General features: G+C 39.0%; 1 protein-coding gene across 1 annotated transcript; it reads right to left on the reverse strand.

The window, feature by feature from the left end:
* Positions 1-7109: 7109 nt before the first annotated feature.
* Positions 7110-24095, reverse strand: CDC123 (cell division cycle 123; the record flags this gene model as incomplete). Its single annotated transcript, XM_009576952.1, has 7 exons — positions 7110-7136; positions 7950-8087; positions 9872-10000; positions 15512-15540; positions 19265-19387; positions 22385-22460; positions 24047-24095. Coding segments are annotated over 7 exons (571 nt in total), but the record flags the coding sequence as incomplete, so codon positions are not given.
* Between the last annotated feature and the right edge of the window lie 724 nt (positions 24096-24819).

Genomic DNA, 24819 nt, shown 5'->3' on the forward strand with positions numbered 1-24819 from the left:
TCCCTCTGCAGAGCCTTCCTACCCTCAGTCATATTCTACGATTCACTGGCTGCTCTCCAGTGACCAACGTATTTCTTGCAACATTGTGCCTAAAATGACACACCAGTACACCATCCCCACATTAAACAAAATCTCCCTCATTTCTTCCATCCCTCTCTCCTGCTACCCCAGAACGACACCTGCCTTTTTCCGCCCCCAACAGCTTATTATCGCCTTGCATTTAATGGTCTCTATTGTAACTTACCCACTCCCACTGCTGCTCTGCCAGCTCTTTCCCCATTTTGTACTTGAATGTCTGATTTCTCCTTCTAACTACAGCACTTTGCACTCCCCTTTATCAAATTTCTTGTTATTTCAGGCCATTTTCCCTGTGTATTACAGCCATTTCAAATTCTGATACAGCCCTGGAAAGCGCCTCCGTGTATTCTCAAGTTGGTGTCAACCACAGATTTTTATACAGGCTATTTATTTCACCGCTCCAGTCATTAACGAAGTTATGGAAAAATACAGGTTCTACAATAAAATGTGTAGCGGTCTCACTCAAAATACCCTCTCTGGCTACATACCAATAACTATTCCAAATGCAATTTTCCTGCTACGTTGTGATAATTTAGTTCTTTTGCTTGTGAAAAGGATATAGTGAGGCAGAGAAAACATTAAATGCATCAGTTTTCTCTGAACCATCCATCTTTTTTTCTCCATCCCCTCATCTCTTCACACTTAATCATGTGCCTTTGCTTCTAATTTCTGCAGTTTCATTTTGATTGATCCTTACAAGTCCTCACTATCTCATTTTTCCTTCACATCAGGAGATTGCTGCTGGGCCATTAAAAAAAGCACCTCTCTTCAGTTATCCCACCCATCATCTCCCAAACAGGCCCAGGCACCAACACCCACACTTACCCAAACTGCCTTTTGAGGTCCCTATTCTGCTCCTCCCATATCCCCGCTTTCTCAAGAGCACCAAATGCCAACTGCACAGTCACTTTCACCTGAATTACCTCTGACTTTAAGATTTTTAACCACTTCTAAAACACCTGACTGTAATCCAGAACAGCCAACTCTAGAGTAACACCCTGTACCTTCTGAAATACAAACTTTGTCCTCTGGGAAAAAAAAAAAATCCATTAACTCTTGTCTTTTCAAGTCTTCCCGTGCTACTTTCCCAACAGATATCCAAATAGCAAATACCTCCCATTTCCACCAGAGTTCATAATTTGGGGATATCAGTGGATGAAAAGCTGGACATGAGCCGGCAACATGCGCTTGCAGCCCAGAAAGCTAACCATACCCTGGGCTGCATCAAAAGCAGCGTGGCCAGCAGGTCGAGGGAGGTGATTCTGCCCCTCTGCTCTGCTCTGGTGAGACCCCACCTGCAGTGCTGCGTCCAGCTCTGGAGCCCTCAGCACAAGAAAGACATGGACCTGTTGGAGCGGGTCCAGAGGAAGGCCACGAAAATGGTGAGAGGGATAGAACACCTCTCCTGTGAAGAAAGGCTGAGACAGTTGGGGTTGTTCAGCCTGGAGAAGAGAAGGCTTCAGGGACAACTTAATGAGGCCTTTCAATATATAAAGAGGGCTTATAAGAAAGACAGAGAGAGACTTTTTACCAGGACCTGTAGCGACAGGACAAGGGGCAGCAGTCTTAACTGAAAGAGGGTCAGTTATATTGACGTTAAAGAAGAAATTTTTCATTATGAAGTTAGTGAGACACAGGACAGGTTGCCCAGAGAAGTTGTGGATGTCCCATCATTGGCAGTGTTCAAGGTCAGGTTGGACACGGCTCTGATCAACCTGATCTAGCTGAACATGTCCCTGCCCATGGCAGGGGGGTTGGATGAGATGGTCTTTAAAGGTTCCTTCCAAACCAAACCATTCTACGATTCCCAAGCTTTGGAAATACAGACACTGTTCATGTTCAGCATCATGCCTGCAGCCCTTCTTGAAGCACAGGTCTCTCTGTTCCAGTGCTGCAGTTTATCTCCCAAAGTCTCTGCAATGCCCATCAACCATTTTTGACATATATTGACATTGAGTTCCTCCCGTGTATTCCTCATACCGGTGTACAGATGTTTTAGCTTAACATGTTGCTTCATTCTCTCTCCTGCCTCTTACAGTCCCAGCTCCAATGAATAATTAATTTACATCAATGAAGAGCAACAGTCAGTCAGGACATAGAGTTTCATAGCAGAAGCCAAGACAGAAACCAAAATTTCAAGCCCATCCACCATCTGGATTTGAGCCCCAAAAGACTAGAAATAACAAGTACTGATTGTTTTCTTTCTCTTGGCTAGAAATGCTGTTCAGGAGTCACAAATCTCTCCTGAAAGTTTATTTGTAACTAGCAAGCTACCATGGAGAAAGGCTCTGAGAAGCCAGCATTTTTGACCGACCAGCCAACCAACCTTTCCCTGCCAAAACACAACACATCATGAAGCCTGGTCAGCTATTAAGAGGACCTTAGAGCAGTCAAAATGCTACAATAGTTCGCACACAGAAACATAGCAGGTTCCCTCCCCCAAAAAACCCCACTCTTACTGCAGTGCTGTGTCTTTATTACCATAAAAATCTATAATGACACATTACTGCTTAAGAACTCTGTACCTTTGAGAAAGCTTCAGGTCTGCACAAAATACCCCAGTTATGGCAACAAGTCTTATTTTAATTCTATATAATTTCAAGATGACCACAAGTTGGAGACCTTCTCTTTACAGAGGTCATCAAATCCAAACAGAAATAAAGACACTGTTAATTCAACATCCAGGCAAACTTTTGTTAAGACAGATTTATTAAGCCTCTGAATATCAGCATTACCAAGTATCCATCATGAATCAAAAGCACTATGGTCTGTTTCTGTATTACACTTTAAGGTCCATCTTCTCTTAGCCAAAGATATGTATTTTATTTTATAGTATTATTTCTTGAATTGATAAACTGCTATCCAAACACAACCCGAATTGTATAATCTTGGCCTCTAAGATTGAAATTATTTACCAGTTGCCAAGCTGATTTGCCTATTTATACCCATTGACAGATACCCTGTGGTCTTCTCCAGTTATTTGACACTTCAGATTTGGGACAGTTTGTGAAAGCTAAACTCAGTCGTGCACAAAGGTACCAGAAGTATTTCTACACAGGTTTGTGCCATGCTATTACCTATCTCCACGCTACCACAGATCTGTTTTGGAATCTTTTAATCTGGCAACACTCTCCTGAAAGCCTGAAACCATGACAGTTTAGTCTAATATTCTATATTGCTTAAATGGGCATCTGAACTGCATCTCACCAAGTATACCTTTTTTCTGGCCAGCACTGCATCCTGGACATCAGCAACAGGAGAGTGCAAAAGAATGAGACACATGAAATTTCTGTTCAGTTGGGATTTTTACAAGCCATACACTTTGACTAGAATCCAACAAGTGGTATTCATTTTACTGAGACTCAAAGCTGGCTATTATTCCCCTCCTTTTAGGTTTTTTTTTTCAGATATTATAGAGCACCACTCAAAAAAATCTCTAAGAGGGAGGGAAAAAGTGGACGGAGAGAGGTTTTAAAATTCAGATCAGTATTATCCATGCTGCTGCTTATTTTAATCTTAACATTCACCCAAATATCAGATTGGTGGGTCAGGAAAGATGAGGACAACACTGGAAAAAGAAGAGTCAAAGGAGTACAAAGAGAACAGACAGTCTGCAGCCGAGAAATACAGGAGCATTATTCCAAATCCTGAACTAAGCCAGTACATGTTAATAACTGCTACTTACGGGGTTACTGGAATCCTGATCCCCACTATCCATCTGGGAGATGAAATATCGCAAGCATTGGCTGTGAAACAATGAAGACTTTTCTTTGGCGCTCCCGGCAGAGCTGCAGTCCAAGAACTGAGACTCGCTACACTTGAGCCGTTAGACACAGCCAGACTTCTTAAGAGGATGCAGTTTGGCAAGCATCTGTATAAAACAATCGCATGCTACCTCACTCTAAAATTTCTCATGTTCGTTATCTAGGTGAGATTACAATTATCTTTATATAATGTTTTAAGCATATAACTAAGAATATATAGCGTATCGTTAGTCCTTACTCAGCAAATGGTTATCATATCATTGAATCCCATGAACAAGAGCCCAAACAACTGGAATTTTGTATTTTCAAATTTCTGTATGATGGCTAGAAGCAGAAACTGATTTTATGATGTCGCAAAATAGAATTAAAAGTGTCCTACACTATTCAGTTTAAAACTGATCTGAAGCATTTTTAATGTAGCAACATTGGCTTCCTCACCTCCCCAAAAGGAATGTGTTTGTTAATTCTCCTCACAGATCAAAAGGTCGTATGGGATGAAAATTCTTTTAGAAGAGGAATCTTTAATCTAACAGACAAAAAAAATTCAACATCTGGTTACCTGAAGTTGGAGAAAGAAGCAAAGTAAATATCAAGTACGTATTTAAATTGTAAGGATATGATATTTTGGGGAATCTTACTATGTAGAAAAGATTTTTATAGTGGGGACTCTTTCTGTATCAGGACCTGAACACGTAACTACTGTTTTTGCTCTGCTACCTTTCATGGTCTTCATTAAGACCAGAGGAAGTGGCATAAGTTTCTGCAACTATGAAATAAAGTTAGTTATCAGTGTTTGATAGTTTGGCTGAGCAGTCCATTAATTCAGATTGGTCATCTGTTAGCAAATCACAGGCGAGAAAAACAAACTTTGAATTCACTTACCACTAGCATATGACTATAAAGAGAAGTCTTTGAGCATATTAAACAGCAGTTGAAACTGATGAGGGATGGAGCGGTAAGCAGTGCCAGAAGGCACTGGGTAGAAGACAGGAGCAGCACAGCATGTTATTATGGTCGTCCTTTAACTAGAGGACCAGCACAGGCTAGCAACAAGCAAAGCCTTGTAGGGAGCCAGGTGCTGGGCCAGTGTCCGATTCCACTGCAATTTGTCCTAGAAGAGCTGAACTAAAAATGCAGAGCACCCACAGACGACTGCAGTTCTTGCAAATGTGTGAAAGCTGCCAGCAAACATAAGAGCTCTGCACTCATGATGGTCACTTGGGGATGCCATTTTCAGGATAAATAATAAAGTCAAGAAGTAAAGGACTGTTAAAAGGCTACCGCTCCAGCCTACTCACCTAAAGGGACACTCTAGAGTGCACAGGGTCCTATCAAACCGGTCCCAACACCATATATGTTCTGGTGAATATCCAGCACAGAAAGCTGTGATAATGGTAAATTAATTAGTGGAGCCCACAAAAAAGATGCAGGAAACTATCTTACAGCTTTAAACCAAGAATTGGTATTTTTTAAAGACAATACTTTGTAGTTCAGAAGCGTTTATGAATCTGCTGGAAATTCCAGGGCGTTATCTGTGTGAAGGAAGTGTGGTTAGATCATCACAATAGTTTAAGTTATGGCTAGAAACTTGAAAAGAAAAAGGAAAGCTCTCTTGATTTTTTACGTTTTGAAGTTCCTACCTGATTTAGACACATTTATACTCAAATAATCCCTCTGATAAGGGTAAGAAAAACCGATCCAAAGTCCTGCAGTATGGCAGGATTAGGTATAGCCCCACCCTGAGTTAATGATCATCTAATTTGTGTACAAAAAGCTATTGAGAAGGAGATTCCATCGCTTCAAGGGTAGGGCAGATCCTGTACTTTCAGACTCCAGGAGCTTTAATCTGTGATGTTTCATCAAAGTATTTGGTAGAACTGGATTCTTAATCTGCATAATCTTTAACCAGAGTAAGTATTCATTCAAAACTGAAGCTAAATAAAGACAGCAAGTAACAATTTAACATCTAAGAACAGACTGTAACCGAGCACCGTATCAATTTGACAGCAAAAGCAAGGCAAAGCAACGTGAACAGCCTTATGTACACACACAAAGTATCACATAACTGGTTCGAAATAGGAACCAATTTCCAGGGGCTATGAGCACCTCCAAATGTCCTTTCATTTCAACAGGAATTGTGCACACTGTTAGTAAATTACTGATGCCATGCAAACACCTACATCCAAAAGTTAGTTGGTTCTTCGTCTAAAGCTGCCTTCCCCCCACCTCCCAAATAACAGCAATTAGTAACAAGAGCTTCTGTTTCCTCAAATTTAGCCAAGCTTCCTTTTATACAAAAAACATGAAGAAGTACCAAATGAATACAGAATTTTAAGAGCTGAAAGAGTAATCATTCTCTTAAGAAACTCAGAGATGTGATACAAAAGAAACAAGACTGAGTCCACATATAAAATTACAGATTGATGTTATGTTTAACTATTTATACTAAAGCCACAGATGATGTCTAGTATGTAATCATGTTAAAAAATAAGTTTCAAGAAAGCTTTACTGTGAAAATGAAATGAAATTTGGTGAAGTTTAACGAATTTCATAGCTTTAGCTACTGTGAAAATACTCCTTTACTTGAAATGCATTAAGAATTTCAAATTCCTGAAATGCAAAATTTTCAAACCTTAAGTAGTCTACTATAGCTACAGCTGTTCTCTGAAATGAAGTATTAGCCCTCATAACAAATTAAAAAAAAAAACCCTTCTCCACTTTTTTTTCTTTTCTTTTTTAACATAAAGGAAGGATGAGAAGTATAAGTGCTCCCAAAACAAAGTCAATATACAATTTTAAAAGGTTACCACAGAAAAAAGTACATTCCTTTCTTTCCTTGTGACTATACTATATTTTACACAAGACTGTGCCTAAATTCAGAAGATGCTTGATGTTTTAACTGCACAAGCATTAAATGTTGTCATATTTATCACTGAAGAGTCCGATGGCATACTTCAGTGGCATCAATCTTCACATTATGAGATGGGAAAGCAGTCGTTCAGTTGCACTCAGATTGTTGCTTGCTTGCACCATGGTATAATTGCATTCAACCTGGAATCCAGTGAGAACTCACCTGACCTTTCATGTTTCCCTGAAAAAGCTTTTCTACACTTTCATATAAACCAACAGACACGCAGGATGAACAATTCAGTTCTTTCATTGACTATAAAAAGCAGGTTTTCTTTAAATCGATAGCTTAATAGTTACGCTAAATATAGCTTTTGCCACATTTCTTGCTTGTAATTCAATGTAATGCTTCTTGATACCTCAGTCATCTTCTTGCTGATTTCTTTTCTGTCAACGGAACAGGAGAGTTCGTAATGTTAGGACACAGTTATCTGAAGTAAAAGCACTAATAAATCATGACAAGTGTTTCCAGATACAATGGATATTAGACAATGACTGCATTTCTAAGCCATTTTTTGAATGGTGAGAGATAATGTTTCCAGCAAATGGAACAGAGCAATATCATCCCTCTCCCCCATCCCAAACTACAGGATTTTATTTCCAGTAAAGAACAAGATTTGCCCTGTAAGTTAACCAACAGAATATACAAGAACCAGAAAACATGATGGTTGTGGCAGAAGGCAGCGGTCAAGATGAAGGCAATCTGCCCTCCCTTCCCTGGCTTACAAAGATGTCATGTTTTCATGTCACTGTTCATCAAAGGAACAAAGAAATTGTATTGAAAAAGCAACAAGTGTTTAACGTTTTTTCCTAATATACTTATCTTCTAACTTTTACATAAGTTCTTAAAAGCATTAGCTTCAGCCATTCAAAAAATACATTTCCATTTACACTACATTTGTATTTACATTTAAATAAGAAAGAAAAGAGCTAGGTCCTTCAGTAAGATTTGTGAAACTATATTCATTGCTTCCCGTAAAGATAAAATTAATTAACTGACATGAGATCAGTATGAAAACTTGCTCTTCATCACTTTAAAAAAAAAAAAATCAACCCAACAATACATTGTATGATGGCTTCATACATTACTTTTTCTGTAATTATGTAACCTATGTTAATTACAAATGCACAATTCCAGGCACTTTGATGTTGCCATTTCACAAAGACGGAAAGTCAGAAATTTTTTTCACTACTTCTTACCAGTTTAAGAAAGTCAATTAATTTGTGAACATCCTCTCCTGTAGAAAGGTCCACAAAATCTTTCGGCAGTCGGTAACTCAGGTATGGACTAGGCTGAACAGTAACGTTACTGTTGGTACAACGGAAAACCGGATAGTCCTTTGGAAAAGATATTGGATAAGACAAGAGCAGCGTATGTCAATAAAGCTAGCAATGTTTCTTGAACTCCCCCGTGAAATTGTTGAGTCACTTTGCCAATGAGTGTATTTGGTATTCATTCAACTAAACCTGCGCATTCTAAAAATTGTAGTTTTCTTATTAAAAACTCTGCCCACTTAAGAGCAAAAGTTAAAATGTTAATAACAGTCAAATAAAGGCATTCATTCCCTCACTTTAAAGTTTCTACACTGTATCAATTATTAATGCATTTAATATACATACGCGTGTAACAGTGCTGTAATAATGGATCTATAAGGAACTTTGGGCAATAGTATCTACATAAATATGTGGATAAAGAAAGTCTTTATAATAGAATCCCTAAACTTGTCTTCACAGGTTCCTTGTTTAAACTCATGTTTGCAAATATAACCTTACTGAAATTATGATCTAAGCTTTGCAACCAATTTACTTACTGAAGGAAAAAAAAATCTCTATAAAATATCCGAAAGTATCTCTAAACACTCAGTTGTAACAACAGGTTTTGGATAACTTGATATAATTTTCAGTTCAACACATTGACATGCAACATAATTGTCCATTGTATGGCAATAAGCAGCTTCATTTTAAAGACAGAAGTTCAATAACTCCACACCAGATTCTGTGATCGGATGTAAGCTGAAGTATGAAGACAAATCATTCTACTTTTCATCCAGGCTTACACCAGAGAAAACCATGTAAAGCGTCTGGCACTGAGAAAAAGAAATCCTCAAAACAAAATTCAGGTGTCCCACGGACAGCTCAAGAATTGGGAGTGTGTTTTAACAAAGGAGACACAGCTTTTAGCAGGAAGGTTCATTGAATGGGTTTTCATACAGCAATAGCCACACAGTGAGACTAAGAGAAAATGGCATGAATGATAGCCTGTGGAGTGGTGTATTTCCCTTTCAATGTGTTATGAAAATGGAGAAATTGCAGTTACCTCTAATGCAGTTTAACAGGTAGAAAATAAAGAAAAGCCCACGCTATCCAACTAGCCATCTCTCCTCAGACAACTACCAAGTGTTTTCCAAGATCAAGTAACATGCTACTTTCTATCTTCTATCCAGCTGTCCAAGGACTCGTTAAGATGTGAGGACTCAGTCTCAAGCATGCAGTGAGAAAAAAGCTGGAGTACAAATAAATGAAGACTATTCCTCCTTCTCTGTATTAACGGGAAGTTATTTGTTTTTACAGAGGCAATGCATCTTGGAAGAGGGATAGAAAAACCCTGCTCTGCAAGTCCAGAGAGTTCAACCAGAGGACAAGGCTTCCCTGAGGGTATTCGATATGAGGAAGAGACAGAAGTTAATCTTCTTTTTGCCTCCCCCCAAGCATAAATCTGGAGCTCTGGGAAACTGTATGACAGATATCAGGAACAAAGCAGAACTTTAAGTGATTAAATAGAAAAGTAACAGATTTTCACAGAAATTGAAAAGAGCGCATCAAAACTGCATAAAAGCAAGTTTCAGGGCATCTTCTTCGCAATGTGGTCAAAGCTGCAATATGGGCTTGTACTGTTTGAACTAAAAATTCCCTTGCAGGCACCTAAAACTAGCATGCGATACTTGTTGAAATTAACTACTGTCTAATAAGCTAGATTCTACTTATAAGGAGTTTGCGTTTCATGAGTTAAGGACACCCATTTACTTCAATTTGATTATAACAAAGAAAGAAAGAAAAAAAAAAAAGGCCATAATAATGCCTGTTGGATTTGTTAGCCAGCCTCCCTCACGGCAGGGCTGTACCTGTTCTGTTGCTTCCCCTTCACCCTCGTCTCCTTTCAAGTTTTTCCCAGAGGTCAGTTCTTCCCACGTAAACAGCAGGGAGTCTGTAACTTCACCAAATGGGTTAAAATCTATTAACCAAATCTTACCCTGCAACGGAACAATAGAAGAATTAAAACAAGCCACAGAACTAAAACAAGAAAAAAAAGAAAAAAAAATCAGAATACACATATATTACTGTAGCATGCTTGGTCTTTAGATAAAAAGATGTCAAAATTGAAATCACCTGGTTTTAAGCACTTAAAATATTCTAACATCCTTTACATTAGACACAGTTTTAAAACATGGCAAGCTACGACTTACTAATTTATTTTATTTATTTTTTTTTAAACAGAAGATCAGATAGAGCTCAAATAAACTGAATTCAGTTCTACGCAAGGTGCTTTCAGATGAGACCACAGAAGTTCTGTCTAATCCCCATGGTCCTCCAAGATCCTCAGACAGCATGAACAAGGAAAGGGAAAAAAACCCAAAAAACAAACAAAAAAACAACCCACACACACCCCCCCAAAAACCTAAAACAACCCCCACCCAAACAGGGATTTTGCTTTCCACCAAAAGCCACCTCAGCACTGCTATACATTCAGCAGTCTAAAGAATTGCTGTTCTCGGTCTCAGAAGGGACTCTAAAAATACAGAGCAGGGTCTGCAAAATGCTAGTGGAGATCATGAAAGCTGAAAGGTGCTACACAGATACAGACAAATAAAGAATAACTTCAAGGCATTTATAATATAGCCATTACTAGTAGTCCAGACTAGTTTCTCCTGCCTCATCTTTAATACATTTGTGTTCCAAACAGTTCTGGTAGTATGCACAACAGCATGCCTGTTTTACAATTGAAAAATGAAAGCAGAGAGACTAACATGACATATTAATGGCAACAGAGACGTCTGCAGGGGAGCAAGAAATAGTTTGTGTTCCTTGAGTCATCTCAAGATACAACCCCCAGCACAGGGCCATCTTTTCTTACCCAAGAAAGTGTCATCTACTCTAATAAAACAAAACATTATAATAAATTATAATGAAATGTGACTACAACTGCTAGTAAGAATTTGCAAAACAAGTATTACATTTGGAAGAAATCAGATCTATCAAATATGGAAAGAAAAAGGTTGCTGTAACATAAGCAGGACTGAAGGGTTTTATTGTGTTTATTAAAGATCAACTGGAATCGGAAACCAAACCTGAAGACTGTGTAGCTACTAAAAACTTATTTTGCTTTCTCTTTCTATCCCTCATTCCTGAAGGATCTTCCTTCTTTAAAAGATCTTCCCTATCTTGATACAAACAGCAAATATCTTCAATGATTTACACCACAGCCATCTGGTTTCTAACTTACAAAGATGTTTTTGAAGCCTCCAGTCACAGTAACATGGAGACTTCCTCTCCCACCCACACTACCTAAGCCACCCCCACAGGCACTAACACGCTACAGAATAGGAAACGCATGGAAACCCGTACAACAGAAAACAGAAATGCTCTGGCTGGTCTGTTATCATCCATAGCAAGTTACTCATGCAGGTGGGGGGAGTCCCAGCACAGAAGAAACCAGTGACATTACTTGTAAACTGGAACTGATCCAGCGCCCCGACCAGTGAGTGTGTGGTTGCACGCAGGCTTTCACAGGGCAGATCCACAGGGTACAGCTCTCGCAGATCAAATTTTAAGAAGCCAATGCACTGCAACAGCAGTACTTAAAACCAGGCTACAAAAGAAACTGCAAATTGCGGGGACACAGACCTGAGTGGTTTCTTACTTGTTTCGGAAGGGTGAAGAAGCACAAATCCGCGTGGCTAAGTTGCAGCACCTCTGCACTAATATTGACACCATCGGTGCAGAGAGCGAACACGGGCAACCTCTGCTATCATTTTCCATCTCTGTTCCTCTTCAAAAGGCAGTCACAAATTCTCATTATAAGTGATGTTTTACTTTTGCTAATGGGGACATCTTGTTAGCTCCAAGGCAGCTAATGAACCAATTTAAGCACAGACAGCAGCAATGGCTGGCAAAGTTCGTTCAGCAATTCAGAGAATCTTTCCTTGCATCAGAAATGTTTATACTTAATAAAGGACTTCCCTAGGAAAGATTTTCACAGAGACTCCTCCTCACCCCAAATACATGAAACTCAGCTTTTTCATAGGAACTCAAGATCATTTCTCTAGAGAAGAAATTTACCCTGCAAAAAAAACGAAAATTGGTTTTGAGACTACTGAAAGCTACACCCATTTTTTGTCAGCACCCAGCAGTATTTCTCCCTCCCTGCACACAGCAGTACACCATCTACAACACCAACTGTTTCCTTGAGATGGTCTTAAATCTGCACTGAGCTTTGGTAGCTGCAAATTGATGAGAAGTGGCAAAACAAACTAAATATCCCTTTTCAGAGCTCATTAAAGGGAGTGTATATAACTCTGGGTCAGTAACCAAACTGTCTTTTCTTAAGATTATGTGCTCTTTCAAGTCTTACGCGCAATGTCATGATTTAAATGTAGTTTCAGATTACTTGCACTGTGTATCTAAACAGCAGTAGTAAAGCTGTTTATCTGCCATCTTCTGGTATTAGTAATCTTTTGTCATATGAGAGCACAGAAATGCACAAGCCAGGAAAGCAAAGTTGTGCATATCTGGAGGGGAAAAAAAACGCAACCTTTATTACATAAGATTTTTTTCTCATCCTAAACCAGGAACCAACAGATTTACCATATCATGTCAGCTTCATGCTTTGTTTTACTAAAGCATTAAGCAACATGCTGCTGAAAGGAAATGCCTATGACAAAGATTGTTTAAAAGGAAGTTAAAAGATAGACAAAATGCGAACTGAACTGTTACATCTCCCTAACTCCAGCTGCACCTTCATGCACAGTGACAATGCTCACAAGGCAGAGACACAAGCACCAGTTTGCATGTTAACAAGAGCAGCTGTGAGCTAGCAGTGATCTGGAGCCACTCACTGCATTTCTTTGTCTTACCACAGTGACTTGTCTTGAACATGGTTACAAGTTGTTAACACCTGGGAGATACGCAACGAGCAACAGCAGAGCTGATTCTCAGGCTTGTCAGCTGTTGCACAACGATTTTGAACTGCTAGCAACAACAACAAAAAAAAGTAGTAGATACAAATGAAAACAGGCTACCAGTCCTGCAACATAACTTCTTCAGGACTAGGTCTCCAGATGATCCAACTTGGAAGACTGTATGGCAGGATTTCTTCCTTAAAAGACGACTTGTCTGCAAAGTCAGGCACTAGCTCAGATGAGCTCGGTGAAGAGAGTGTAACAGGAAAGGCAGACACATAAAAGCTGTTCTCAACCAGGCCACTGCTGCTTCTATGCCACCCTCCACTTCAATGAGCAGGACCTGTGGCAGCCTACTCCGTGCAGTCTCTCAAGTAACTAAAGCAAGCGTGGGGAGGGGGTTGCTCTCATTCACAACCATATCAAAGAACAAGCTTCTCCAAGCTGAATATTTAGAGTTGAAAGAGTTTAAAATAAGCAGACACTGGACATTTCTCTCATTCTGTAGGTGAGGTTGCTGTGCAACCAGCCTGATGAGGAGCACAGGCTCTGGAAATTAATCACACTCTGCAACACTCAGTATTCTTTTGCTGCCTATAACTCACATACAAAGGGAGCAATGAATAATACAGTTGCAAACCACAAAAGTACGTGTGAAAGGAGGAGGATCTGACACACAAAGGGCTATCTGGCAGTTTACAAGACCTGAGGGTAGAAGGCACCAAGAGATATCTACAAACAGATATATTTTATCTTGACAGATGAAGAAACACTGCTCCTTTGAGATCACACAGGCTGAAACCTTCTACTTAAATAATCTGTCTTCATGCCTCAGCTCTGAGGCAGAGTACCCAACGGCAGAACCTGGTTCAATGACCTGACAGCATCCTCAAGTCTGCCGATCTGAGCCTGGGCAGGTAATTTTCATTACCATTCAGCATGGCTGTTTTTAGCCTGTAGCCTGATTTTAGGTACCTTTGTTAAAAGTTGTGCTGAGTAACAGTAAAACATTTTTTTTTCCACATGACACACACTCCTGTTTAGTTTCTGTTTTGCAAACTATGGCATGATTTACTACTACACAATTACAAAACACTTTAACAACATTCAAAGTCTGAATCAGGACTTACTACAAATACTCCCAACTCAACTCAAATAAAGACCTTCTCCAATCCCATAACTGTAAACAAGTCAAACAGTGAGACTCATAAATGTATATAGCAAATGTATATAGCCCTTTTTTTTGCATTTCTGGTTTAAGATTTGGAAAAAATTTAAGCTAAAAGAAAGACTTACTTCTCATGCACTAATGTGCATGCACTTCCCAAAATCAGGTTGTGATTCCTAAAATCAGATTTTGAGATTTAAGGCTACATAACGCATTTTTGGTTGTGGTTGCTTTTAAAACAATACATGTGTGCCTTTCAAGCACAATTCTTCTGACCTATTTCTCTCCATTGACACTAGGATAGGTCAAGGTGATTAACTCTGATATTGGCACCTGAAGTTCAGATGGGACATTTCTCCCCGTTCCATCACTATCTGGATGTTCAGGGTTCTGATCACTGGGTTCCGAGCACTCAGAACCACAGCTGGAGCAGTTTGAGAAGGAAAAAACAGCTTTCACCTGTCACAAATTGGGCACATCACATTCATATACTCTTTTGACAACTATCCCTTCGTACCCTAGGCTTCCATATATGAAGTACAAGTTACCATTTTCCAACCTCACACGGATAATCTGAAGAAACAGTAATGATTAGTTTCAATGAGTTCAGATGCTATAGGGAAAAACATCATGGGGGGAGGAGGAGGAAAGCCCAAGGAATGATTTTTTGTAAGAATCCCCCAGATTTTTTTTAGTGAGCAAAATATCACCCCCGCTTTTTTTTTTGAAATATCACAGCCGTTGTGGCTGAATGTTCAGATACATTTCCATCAAAAGCACCCAGAATAAGCACTATGCAGAGGGAACCTTGGCAACAGGTAGTGCTTCACTAAAACAATTTAGTGTTGCATGATATTGATTAAGTACCTATCTTAAAAGAAAATTCCCCAAGCCTGTCAGTGTTTAAGAGGCATTTGGACAATGCCCTTATTAACATGCATTAATTTTTGGTCAGCCCTAAATTGGTCAGGCAGCTGGACTAGATGATCATTGTAGGTCCCTTCCAACTGAAATATTCTATTCTATTCTAAATTATTTCAGCAAAGACTCTCCGTGTCATAATGAAAACTAAATTGCCTTCAGTAGATTCATAGAACTGACAGAATTGCAGCTGAAGCTAAAGTTATGTGCTTTAAAACAGACTACTTCTCTGGAAGATATTTGCTAAATAATTACATCACAGGCACAGACATATTTACACCCCTAATCCTATTATTCTCCTACTGCGGACAGGATCTAACATAGAAAAAGACCTGGGGAACAGAATGATAACATCAAGTAGGTTCCTTTTTTTTTTTTTTTTTTTTTGGCCAAGACTACTTCTAGGAAGATGAAGCTATTATTTGCTTCATCTCTGTAGCATTTCAGGAGGAGTTTCCGCAGAATAAACAATTATATACAACCTATTGTTCACTTACCCTGCTGTCTCTGTACACATCAAAAACAACTGAAAAGGAGAAAAAAAAATATGTTAATCTTAAAAGATATATAATTTCACAGAAGATGTCTAAATCTGAATAGATACTTGTGTACACAGCACAATCTGCAAAGTCAGTATGTCTAAAGAACTGCAAGCCAGAATTAGGTTAATTTCCAAGAGGGAGTTGAAACATTTCAAGAACTACTGTTAATGCACTGAGAGATCGGCTGCCGGGTTTTTCCATGTAATGCTGGTTTCTTCTGTTGATTTTTCCTCCCAAAGAAGAACGTTTGATAAACTCTTAGCACAGTGAGAAGCTTATCTTCGACATTACTGCTGTTCAGTTTACAGCAGAAGGGAGAAATTTCAAGGAAGGATCAAGACTCCACTGTGTTAGACACTGCACAAACATTTAACATGAGAAGGTTCCTGCTTGAAGGAGATTAGGACTTCAGCAGATAAGACGACAAACAGGTTGTAGGAACAAAGAGGTCAGTGGGTGTGCTGAGGAGGAGGTGGCAGTGAAATGGCTATGTTTAATGTAACCCAGAGCAGAGACAGCACACCTACCGATTATCAACAACTCTTTCAAACAGACCCTTTGCTACTCGGTGATTGACGCAAAGCTGCCCTGCTCCATTGTTATCCCTCCCCTTGACTTAATTAAGCGTGAATCTTTGTACATGCATCTTTCTATTAGCTTCTGTTCTGTATGGTTACACAAATCTTTGTCTTTCTATTCAGCTAGGGAAAACCGACAGATAAGCATTCAGGCATGACTACATTCAAAAGTTGTACCAGAAAGAAAGCAAGCAAGCAGAAAGAAAGAAAAAGAAAAGCCAGATTTAGAAAAACCTCAGACAAATGCTGTATTGTCACTTCCTTCACTAATAAGGAAGGGAATATTTCAGCTAAGAGATTTCCCAATACATGTGGGATAAACTAAACTCAGGATATGACTGAAGAACACTTGAGCCTCAGCAACTACTCAGGAAGCTGCCCGTCAGTAACAGGGATGTTGATTGATCACGTTCATGCATGTAAAGCTACTCAGCAGCTTAATCTAACATTTCATGCGGAGTTGGCTGGGCTAAGGGCAAACCACAACTCAACAGCACCAAAGCCAGTCACGTAACTGTTTTTGACCATACAGGCTAAAAATCCACACAGCTTTTTGCACAAGCTCAGTTACGTCAATTTAAAATGTCATTCTGGGATTAAGTGCTATGATTTTCTTGAGAAGACAAGCCCTCAGTGGCTAAGTCATCAAGAGGAGCACATGTGAAGAGGAGCACAACAACCCTAAGTTTCTTCTCCAGCTGTTCAACTGAACTTGTTGCCTGTACCATTATTCTCATTAGTCATACTTCATTAATGGAAAACTTGCATCTGAGCTTTATTATAAAATGATGCCTCTCAGCTTAAAATAAGCCTATGGCAATCATTGAGGCTAATGGCATTTAGTGGAATTTACGTCCCTGTCAAGACTGACTGCACACTGGTGACCAGTTCGGGACACTCACAAACACTGAACAGGGAAGAAAACCTGAACTGTTCGCTCTTCTTAAGGACCACCTCAGAGCAGGAGTGTCTTGGGCCAGCGAGACTGTAGTAAAACTTTATCAGCAATTGCTCAAAATGGAGGGTAAGCCAAGGCTCAACTCTACAGTAAGTATCAATACCTCCAGAACACTGTTCTTACTGGGCTCTTATGAAAGGTATTTAGGAGGTTCTAACATAATTTAGAAGTATTTATAAAGCATTCACCCATCTGTTATCCTACTGCTCTGACTCCGCAATGCTTCAGCTGCTCTGACTCAACTCTTCCATCTGGAGATGCTACCAGACCAACTGGCAAAAGCAGAGCAAACAGCATCAAAATCCCCAACGAAACAAGTAGTCAGGAAAAAGAGCTATAATACCTTTCCTTTTAAAAGCAAACAAACAAGCAAACCCAGATTTTTATTGTTAACAATACATATGCTACCAGACAGTGGATCAAGGGATAAACTGGGAGATGAATGAAGCGTGGTAAAAAACCCCAGAAAATATTTTCTGCATGGCATTTCTCTGCAGAAGGACAAGTCACCAGCATTTAGTGCTTAAGAACAAAAGGTTAACAAACCTTCATGCCAGAAGGTCATCCTGAAACCTCCTTTTCCCAGAAGGTAACTCAGATGGCATAGTTTTATGTTCTTTACATAAGATGACACTTCAGACCTTTCAGTTCACCATACAGCAGTTTCAGAGCCCAAATCTAGGCATCAGATTCCAGTAATAGTGCCCTGAATTCTTATCTATCAGTCGATTACATACCAGCTAAAATTACTTTGGAGCACAGAGGAGAATTATGTAAATTAAGTAAGATCTATATGAGCGATCTTACTTCAAAACATTAGGGCTATGGACCTATTAAATTAGTACACTGATGTCCAGACTACTAGTCTTCTCCAAGGAGTGGACCTTGAGAACTTCTCTGGACTGAAATAAAGGAACCCTGCAGAGTCAAATTATTAAGAATTTTAATATAAGGTAGACTGGCATTAGAAGTATCTTTTTCAGCAAGTCAGACAGGACAGATCTATTTGACTGCTCTGGTGGCTCGGCAAAATAATTAACCATGTTCAAAACTTACCTAAAGGTTGAGTATTCAAAGCTTTATAGAAGACAATACAACTGCCAGACAATTCTTATGTTTATGTATTTTACTAAACTGAGGTTTGGCCCACGCCAGATCCAATTTAAATTTCTTCATCATATTTTTCACCACTCCTGATCACCCATCACAACAGAACACTATTCAATTCTCACTAAACCATGTCAGGAAACTATTTCCAGTAAGATTTGCAAAGGACTCCACATTTAAAGAACAAGACAATTTACTTGGGCTGCTTAGGTGTATCAAATACCGTGGCCTTTATTCAAAAGTTTCAGCAGCTAAACTGCTGCGCATCAATATTCTAGGAGAAATTATTATAACTCTTTGAAAAGAAACCTACAAATCCTTTCTTCGAGGAATACATCAATAATTTAGCAGCAAACACCTGGCAACATCTTTATGACCAAGTATTCCTCTTACTACTGAATGACTTTTTTTAAGCATTTCCTACCTCACTTCTCAGGTTTAGAATTTTTCTTAATTAAAAAAAAGTATAAGGGGAAAAAGCCTTCCAAAAAAAAGTCATTATGCCTTCTGAAGGGATCTTTCCATCATTCGTTGTGTTTTCCTGAAAAGCTCCAGCCTATTCCTTCAGGGTTTTTTTGTTCCAAATTTTATAGTCATTCAAAAACTACATTGCTCTGCATGCCCTAGCCACAAGAGCTGTAAGACTCTCCCAATTTAAAAAGAACCAAGCCCTGTGAAAGAAATAGCTATGAAGAGAGAGATGCATATCCACAGACTTAAAATACTGGGGATGCCATTATTTATTGAGAAGTACCCATTTTTCCACTGATCTCCAGCAGTAAACTGGAATTTATCACATTACAACTCGGTGCGCTGTGGAGCAAACGAGCCTGGCTCAGCAACAGGGGCAGGAGGACAGGTCTCATTTCTACAGAGTTTGCCCTGCAAGCCCTTTCAATTTCAAACCTCCCAATACCCTGCAAAGGAACTTCAAAGAGGTAGACCCTTCATTTCTGTTTTTAAGTCTTTGTAACTATGTATGCAGCAAGTATTTAAAAACCTTCATAAACATCCTCCTTCCCTCCCCCATGCTCCCCTTGCTAATTGAAGCCGTAAGATACTTACAGTCTTCATCCAAGAATTTATACTGTACATGTTTCTTGAAAAACTCCTGTATTGATTTACAGATCTCCTCATGTTGCTTAGAGATATGATCGTAGTATTGAGTGTAGTCCCTCTGTGATATACCTGTCAATAATTTTAGTAGATTACAAAGAGCTTTAGGCATGCAAAAACCCCAACCAGACAAAATGCAGTTATCAGAGACATGCATGTTATAATTTATATTTCAGAAGATGGGGTTCTCCCAAGTTTCAACCATTTAAGAATTACTTACTACTTGGCGTTATTCTCCAATATTTAAAGCACTTCCATTAGGAATTTTTTCCTTGAACAGTTCTGCCCTATATTTTGTGAACCTTATTTTACATGTACAATCTTTGACTATTTTAAAGTGAATTTCAGGAGGAACCTTTGCCTGCATTTAAGTTTCCCATTCCTGTCTTTTCCTTTCAGTTTCATTCGCCCTGGTTACTCTGGTCAAAAACCTTTTCTGTTCTGCCCATCAGATGTAGGGACCAGAATTTGGAACCATGAAATGAAAGGGGTAGAAGCTAGGCTTGCACATTAGCAAAGATGATCGATCCTAGCATACCATAAAGATTTTCATTTAACCGATTTTTTAAGCATGGAATAAAGCGTACCTGTTTGATAAGGCACTACAGGTGAAACCTTACATCCTAAAATCAACGAGATGGCATGCAGTCTAGTACTTTATTTCTTCCATTTATCCCCCCCCAAGGGCTGTCTTGCATGTCTGACATTACATACATCACGAGCTCTTAATTTCAGACACTTGTTTGTCTACAAGACAATAGTTTAAGTTGACATCAACAGGATTATACGCTTGCTTGCATCTTAAGTGACAGAATTCTCATACAGAATACGTCAACATAAGCCACTACAATACCCTGCTGGACAAATGTCAAATCAAGACCTGCCCCACTAATGCAGAATAACTCACTCATGCTATTTAGGGGAAGAAAAAGCCAGAATCCCCCAAGAAAGATGTATCAATGATGGCAGTTTGCTGTTTTAACCATATACAAAACACAAGAGATTAAGTTTTACTGTAAGACAACGCTGACTATCTCCAAAGATGTGCTCTTTAAAAAGGTTCATATAAAGTTTATGATGTCAGTGGAACTTTGAATTGTTAATACCACTGCAAAGCTTAACTCGGGTCTAAAAACAAAAACCAAGAGATGGTGGCACCTCAGGGGATGCAGATGTGTAACTGGAAAATCATTCACTACACTGTGCAATATCACTCCTTAGTTTGACTGACAGGCTTATTAATTTTAAGAGCACGGGAACATATTGTGAAAAATCTTGGAACTGTCTTCAGAAATGCAGCTGGAGTGCGAGCTAAAAAAAAAAAAACCATACTGGCAGATCTACTAGGTTTTAAAACCTAGTAATGAAACGTGCAGAGTGTTTAATTAGCCAGTACAAATGCTCTGAGGTATTTGAAAGTAAATATCACTATATATATATTCCATAATAAATCTACATTCAAATGTTTTAGAGGTTATTACAGTGATGATATCTCTGGCAGTTGTGGTGTTCCAGCAGCACGTAACAGGTCAGGATTCAGCTCTTCCCCCTTCAAAAAGCTATGTCAGTAGCCGTTAAGCAATACCAGCTTAACGGAGAATCTCTGCTATTAGCAAGATAAACTCTGGTACAGAGAACTGTAATAAACCTTGCAATTGGCATGAATGGATAGAGAATGGAAAGATGAGTGTGGAAGCACCAGAAGGAACAGCCAAATAAAAGGGCTTTGAGAATGGTATGTGTTGACAGCACCTAGATTATCACAGCCCAAAACATCCATGTGGACTTCCATAGGACACCCAGACCAGGAAACAAAGAACAGTGAGTACGTTCCTAATGATTCACAGAGGTGGGACAGGATGGAGAGACAAATTGCTGACAGCTCCTAACAGGTACAAAAAGGCATATCCAAAACAAGCACATAGTCACCATGCTGAGAAGAAGCCAGGAGAAACAACGAGGACTAGATAGCTAATATCCCTTCACTTCCACATCAAGGAATCCTGGACAGACTACTTGTATATATGCATCTTGATGCTTGTGAATATGTAGGTATGAGACAGACAAAATGAGCAAACTTGGTTTTATTTTAAAGCAAAAAATCACCTTCCTTCCTATGAAGTCTGGATTAGAGCTTTGCTACATCCCTGTTATAACATCTCCTTGTTAGAAGGGTTTAGGCAGAATGACTCAACCTCGTTAAGGACAAATATGCACCAGTTCTGTGCTATTTACTTTTCTGTTCATCTTTAAAGATTCCATGGTAGACCACGCCAAAAACAAATTCAAACTCCAGGATAGTATTTAGCCTGATATGAAACCCCTCAATTCAAGCAACCTGTATGCGCACTAGATCTCTAAGCTCCTGTTATAGTTAGCAGAGAATAGTCAGTACATCTAGAGGAGTATAATTCAGCTAAATTTACCCTAGAGCTGCCTAAAATACATGCTCTAGCACAATCTGCCTGTCCTCCAGCTGTCACAGGTATCCTGATGCACCCATCAGCTCTTTGCATGCTGTGGATACCCTAGCTGTTCAGTGCCACTTGAAACATTTTACATTTAGGTTTTTGAACCAGAGTAACAGATCGACAGGTTTTCTGACTCAACTACACTGAACATAATATGAGCTCAGACACCTCGTACACCTGTGGACATGTTCTGACCTCGCCAACTTTCTGCTTATAATATCCACATGTGGTCATGTTTTATCAGCATAATACCCAACTGCCTCTGTATTAATTCTGCAAGCTGGCTACGATGTCATTTGCTCCTGAATATAAAAGAGTCACTTACAAAGCAGCCTTTGGGTAAAGTTTCTGAGTTAGCAATCAGAATTAAGAATATTCCCACTGTAATATTGCGCATGCTGTGTCGTCAGGCTTTCAAATACAGTGGAAAGAGAAATGTGCATGCCACATTTTAAATTACAGAAAGAAGAAGAAAACATTAATTCCAGAAATGAGGTGTGATAGGAAAGAACTGTCTTCAGATTTAGCTCTGATTCAAGGAATCAGAGAAACTCCTAAGAACTTCACCTAATAATTTTATCTTTAAGAAAAGCCTTACCTATAAGCTTGTTTTCCTTGACAAAGCATCTGAATTCTGCACCAGGGATTAGTTCACACCATTTGCGAAGAACAAGCTATAGAGGAAAAACAAATGACAAAGTATTGTTTCAGAAAGGTAATAGGTAACTTTTTGTCAACAGGTATACCTTCTAGTTTTGCTGTAATGATAAGATGACCTCTGAAGTTATTCCTGATACAAAAAACCAAAACAATCTTAACCTGCAGTTCACATAATCATCTTAGCAAATACTTCAAAGCAATTAGACTTAATAGTAATTTCATAGAATCACAGAATGCTTTTAGTTGGAAGGCACTTTTAAAGACCCTTTAGTCCAAACTAGTTTAAAATAGAAAGGTTCAGACTGGACATAAGAAGAAACTTTTTCACCGTGAAGATTGTCAAGCATTGGGACAGCTCCCTGATAGAGGTTGTACAGCCTCCATCCACTGAGGTTTTCAGACCAGACTGATAAAATGCCAAGCAACCCGATTTGATCTCATCGCTTACCCAGCTTTGAGCATGAGAATGGACTAGAGACCTCCTGAGGCCCCTTCCCACCTTCATTATCTTACATTCTTCCACTTTGTATGGTATTTATAATTGTGAAATTATTTATGAAACAACTTCAAAGTTACATTAATGATAAAGCATGGAAAACAAAAAAATCCTGCTGTACAACACAACAAATCTGTCATGGAATTGGCAGAAAGTTGCTCCCTAGTCAAAAGAGCTGATGAGCAGAATTAAATTTAACCAAATCAACCTCTATTCTGGTATACACCCAAGTAGAATTCTGTGACGCCTTTGAAGGCGCAAACCAGTTAAAATAAGGACACGGGATAGAAATAGTAACCAAACTATTATAGTCAATAGGACAGACTGCCTAGTAATTAAAGCGTATCTCTGGCACTTTCTCAAGTTTCTGCATTTCTTAAGCTGAAGTATTCAGATTTTGAGGGCCTCAATTACTGCTCATGGGTACTGGAAACTCCCAACACCTATCACCCACAGAAGAAAAACCTCAGTAATCAAAGGTAACATTCCTAACTACCGTGTAAATGTGAAACTCTTTGTTTCAGCTTTCAGATGTCTTGTATTTTTTCTAAGGCCCTTTAAGCCCACAGGATGATAACAAATGCTACATTTACATAAAAATTATTGTTAGAGACATGACTAGATGCTACCATAAAAGCAATAGCACCACATGAACAGTTTAAAGCATTGTTAATATCTACGTTGCTAACTTAACATTTTAGTCTGGTAACCAGCATATGAAACAAGATATGATAGACCACTTCAGGATGTCCTCAGCCACTACAGCTAGTTTCTCTCTTAGTAACCTCAGTTGTGATATTCACAAGCAATACTATCAAGAATATATGACTTTCAGTTATTGAACTTGTCCTTCCTGGCAAAACCTGACAGACATGAGAGTAAATTGCAAGGAAGCTTCAAAAGTCTGAACTTTAGCTCATCTCTGATCTGAAATTAAATGAACTCCTTATGAACAGTAGCGCTTAACCAGGCTTCCCCACACTGCCCAAGCAACACAATTAAAACAAAAAAAACAACTTTTATGGGCACATACCCAAGCACAAATGGCAGCCTACCTGTGAGCCATTCATTTAAATCACCTAGAAATCATGTAGAGAGTCTTACCTCGTAGTCCAAGGAAGGATCGGGGGAATCATCAGTGCAGTGAATAAATCTGGAAAATTAAGGCACAGGCATCAAAATCTGCTTTTACATATAAGATTTTAGCCATAGTGAAAAAAATAACCCTGAACTACGAATCACAAAAGCTACTGTTAAATTACCTCCAAGACGTACAAACCAATTCAATAGATCAATAACAAACCGCCTTTCGACAACCATCAGGAGGTAAAAAAAAAGGAAAAAAAAATTCTCCTCTTTTCGTCTAGTGTAATTTGGAAGCACTTAAATTTGGACAGGGACGTGGCTAAAACGTGAGTGTTTATTCATTGTTGAGTTTTTTGTTTGAATCAACAGTGCTGCTCCTTTCCTCTTTATTGTTATCTTGGCATAACTGGATTCTCAAAAAAACAGATAAACTTGAACAATCTAATCTAGTTTCATTGCAGCATGTTTTCCCTAGTACTTTTAATGTTTAACTTCCTAAACCACACAACATCATCACGCCTTACAGCAGTTTATTTCCATGAATAAGGGATGCAAAACAGTGCCACTCGGCACTTCTGATTCCACAGCATGGTATCTTTCTAAATTAAGAGCCTTAAGAAATACTCTTACAAATCCCTTGAGAGTGGGAATAAACAAAACTATCTCCATAACTGCAAGCAGATGTCAAGGTTCTGTCCCTTGTGAGCAGCTGATTCTGTGTGCCACCTTTCAGGAACTATCAAGAATGGAGGCAGTTATACCCAAGCCAACTTCTATGTACCTTTTTGTCA

The sequence above is a fragment of the Fulmarus glacialis genome, unplaced genomic scaffold, assembly GCF_000690835.1.
Source record: "Fulmarus glacialis isolate BGI_N327 unplaced genomic scaffold, ASM69083v1 scaffold5974, whole genome shotgun sequence".
Classification (NCBI taxonomy): Eukaryota; Metazoa; Chordata; class Aves; order Procellariiformes; family Procellariidae; genus Fulmarus; species Fulmarus glacialis.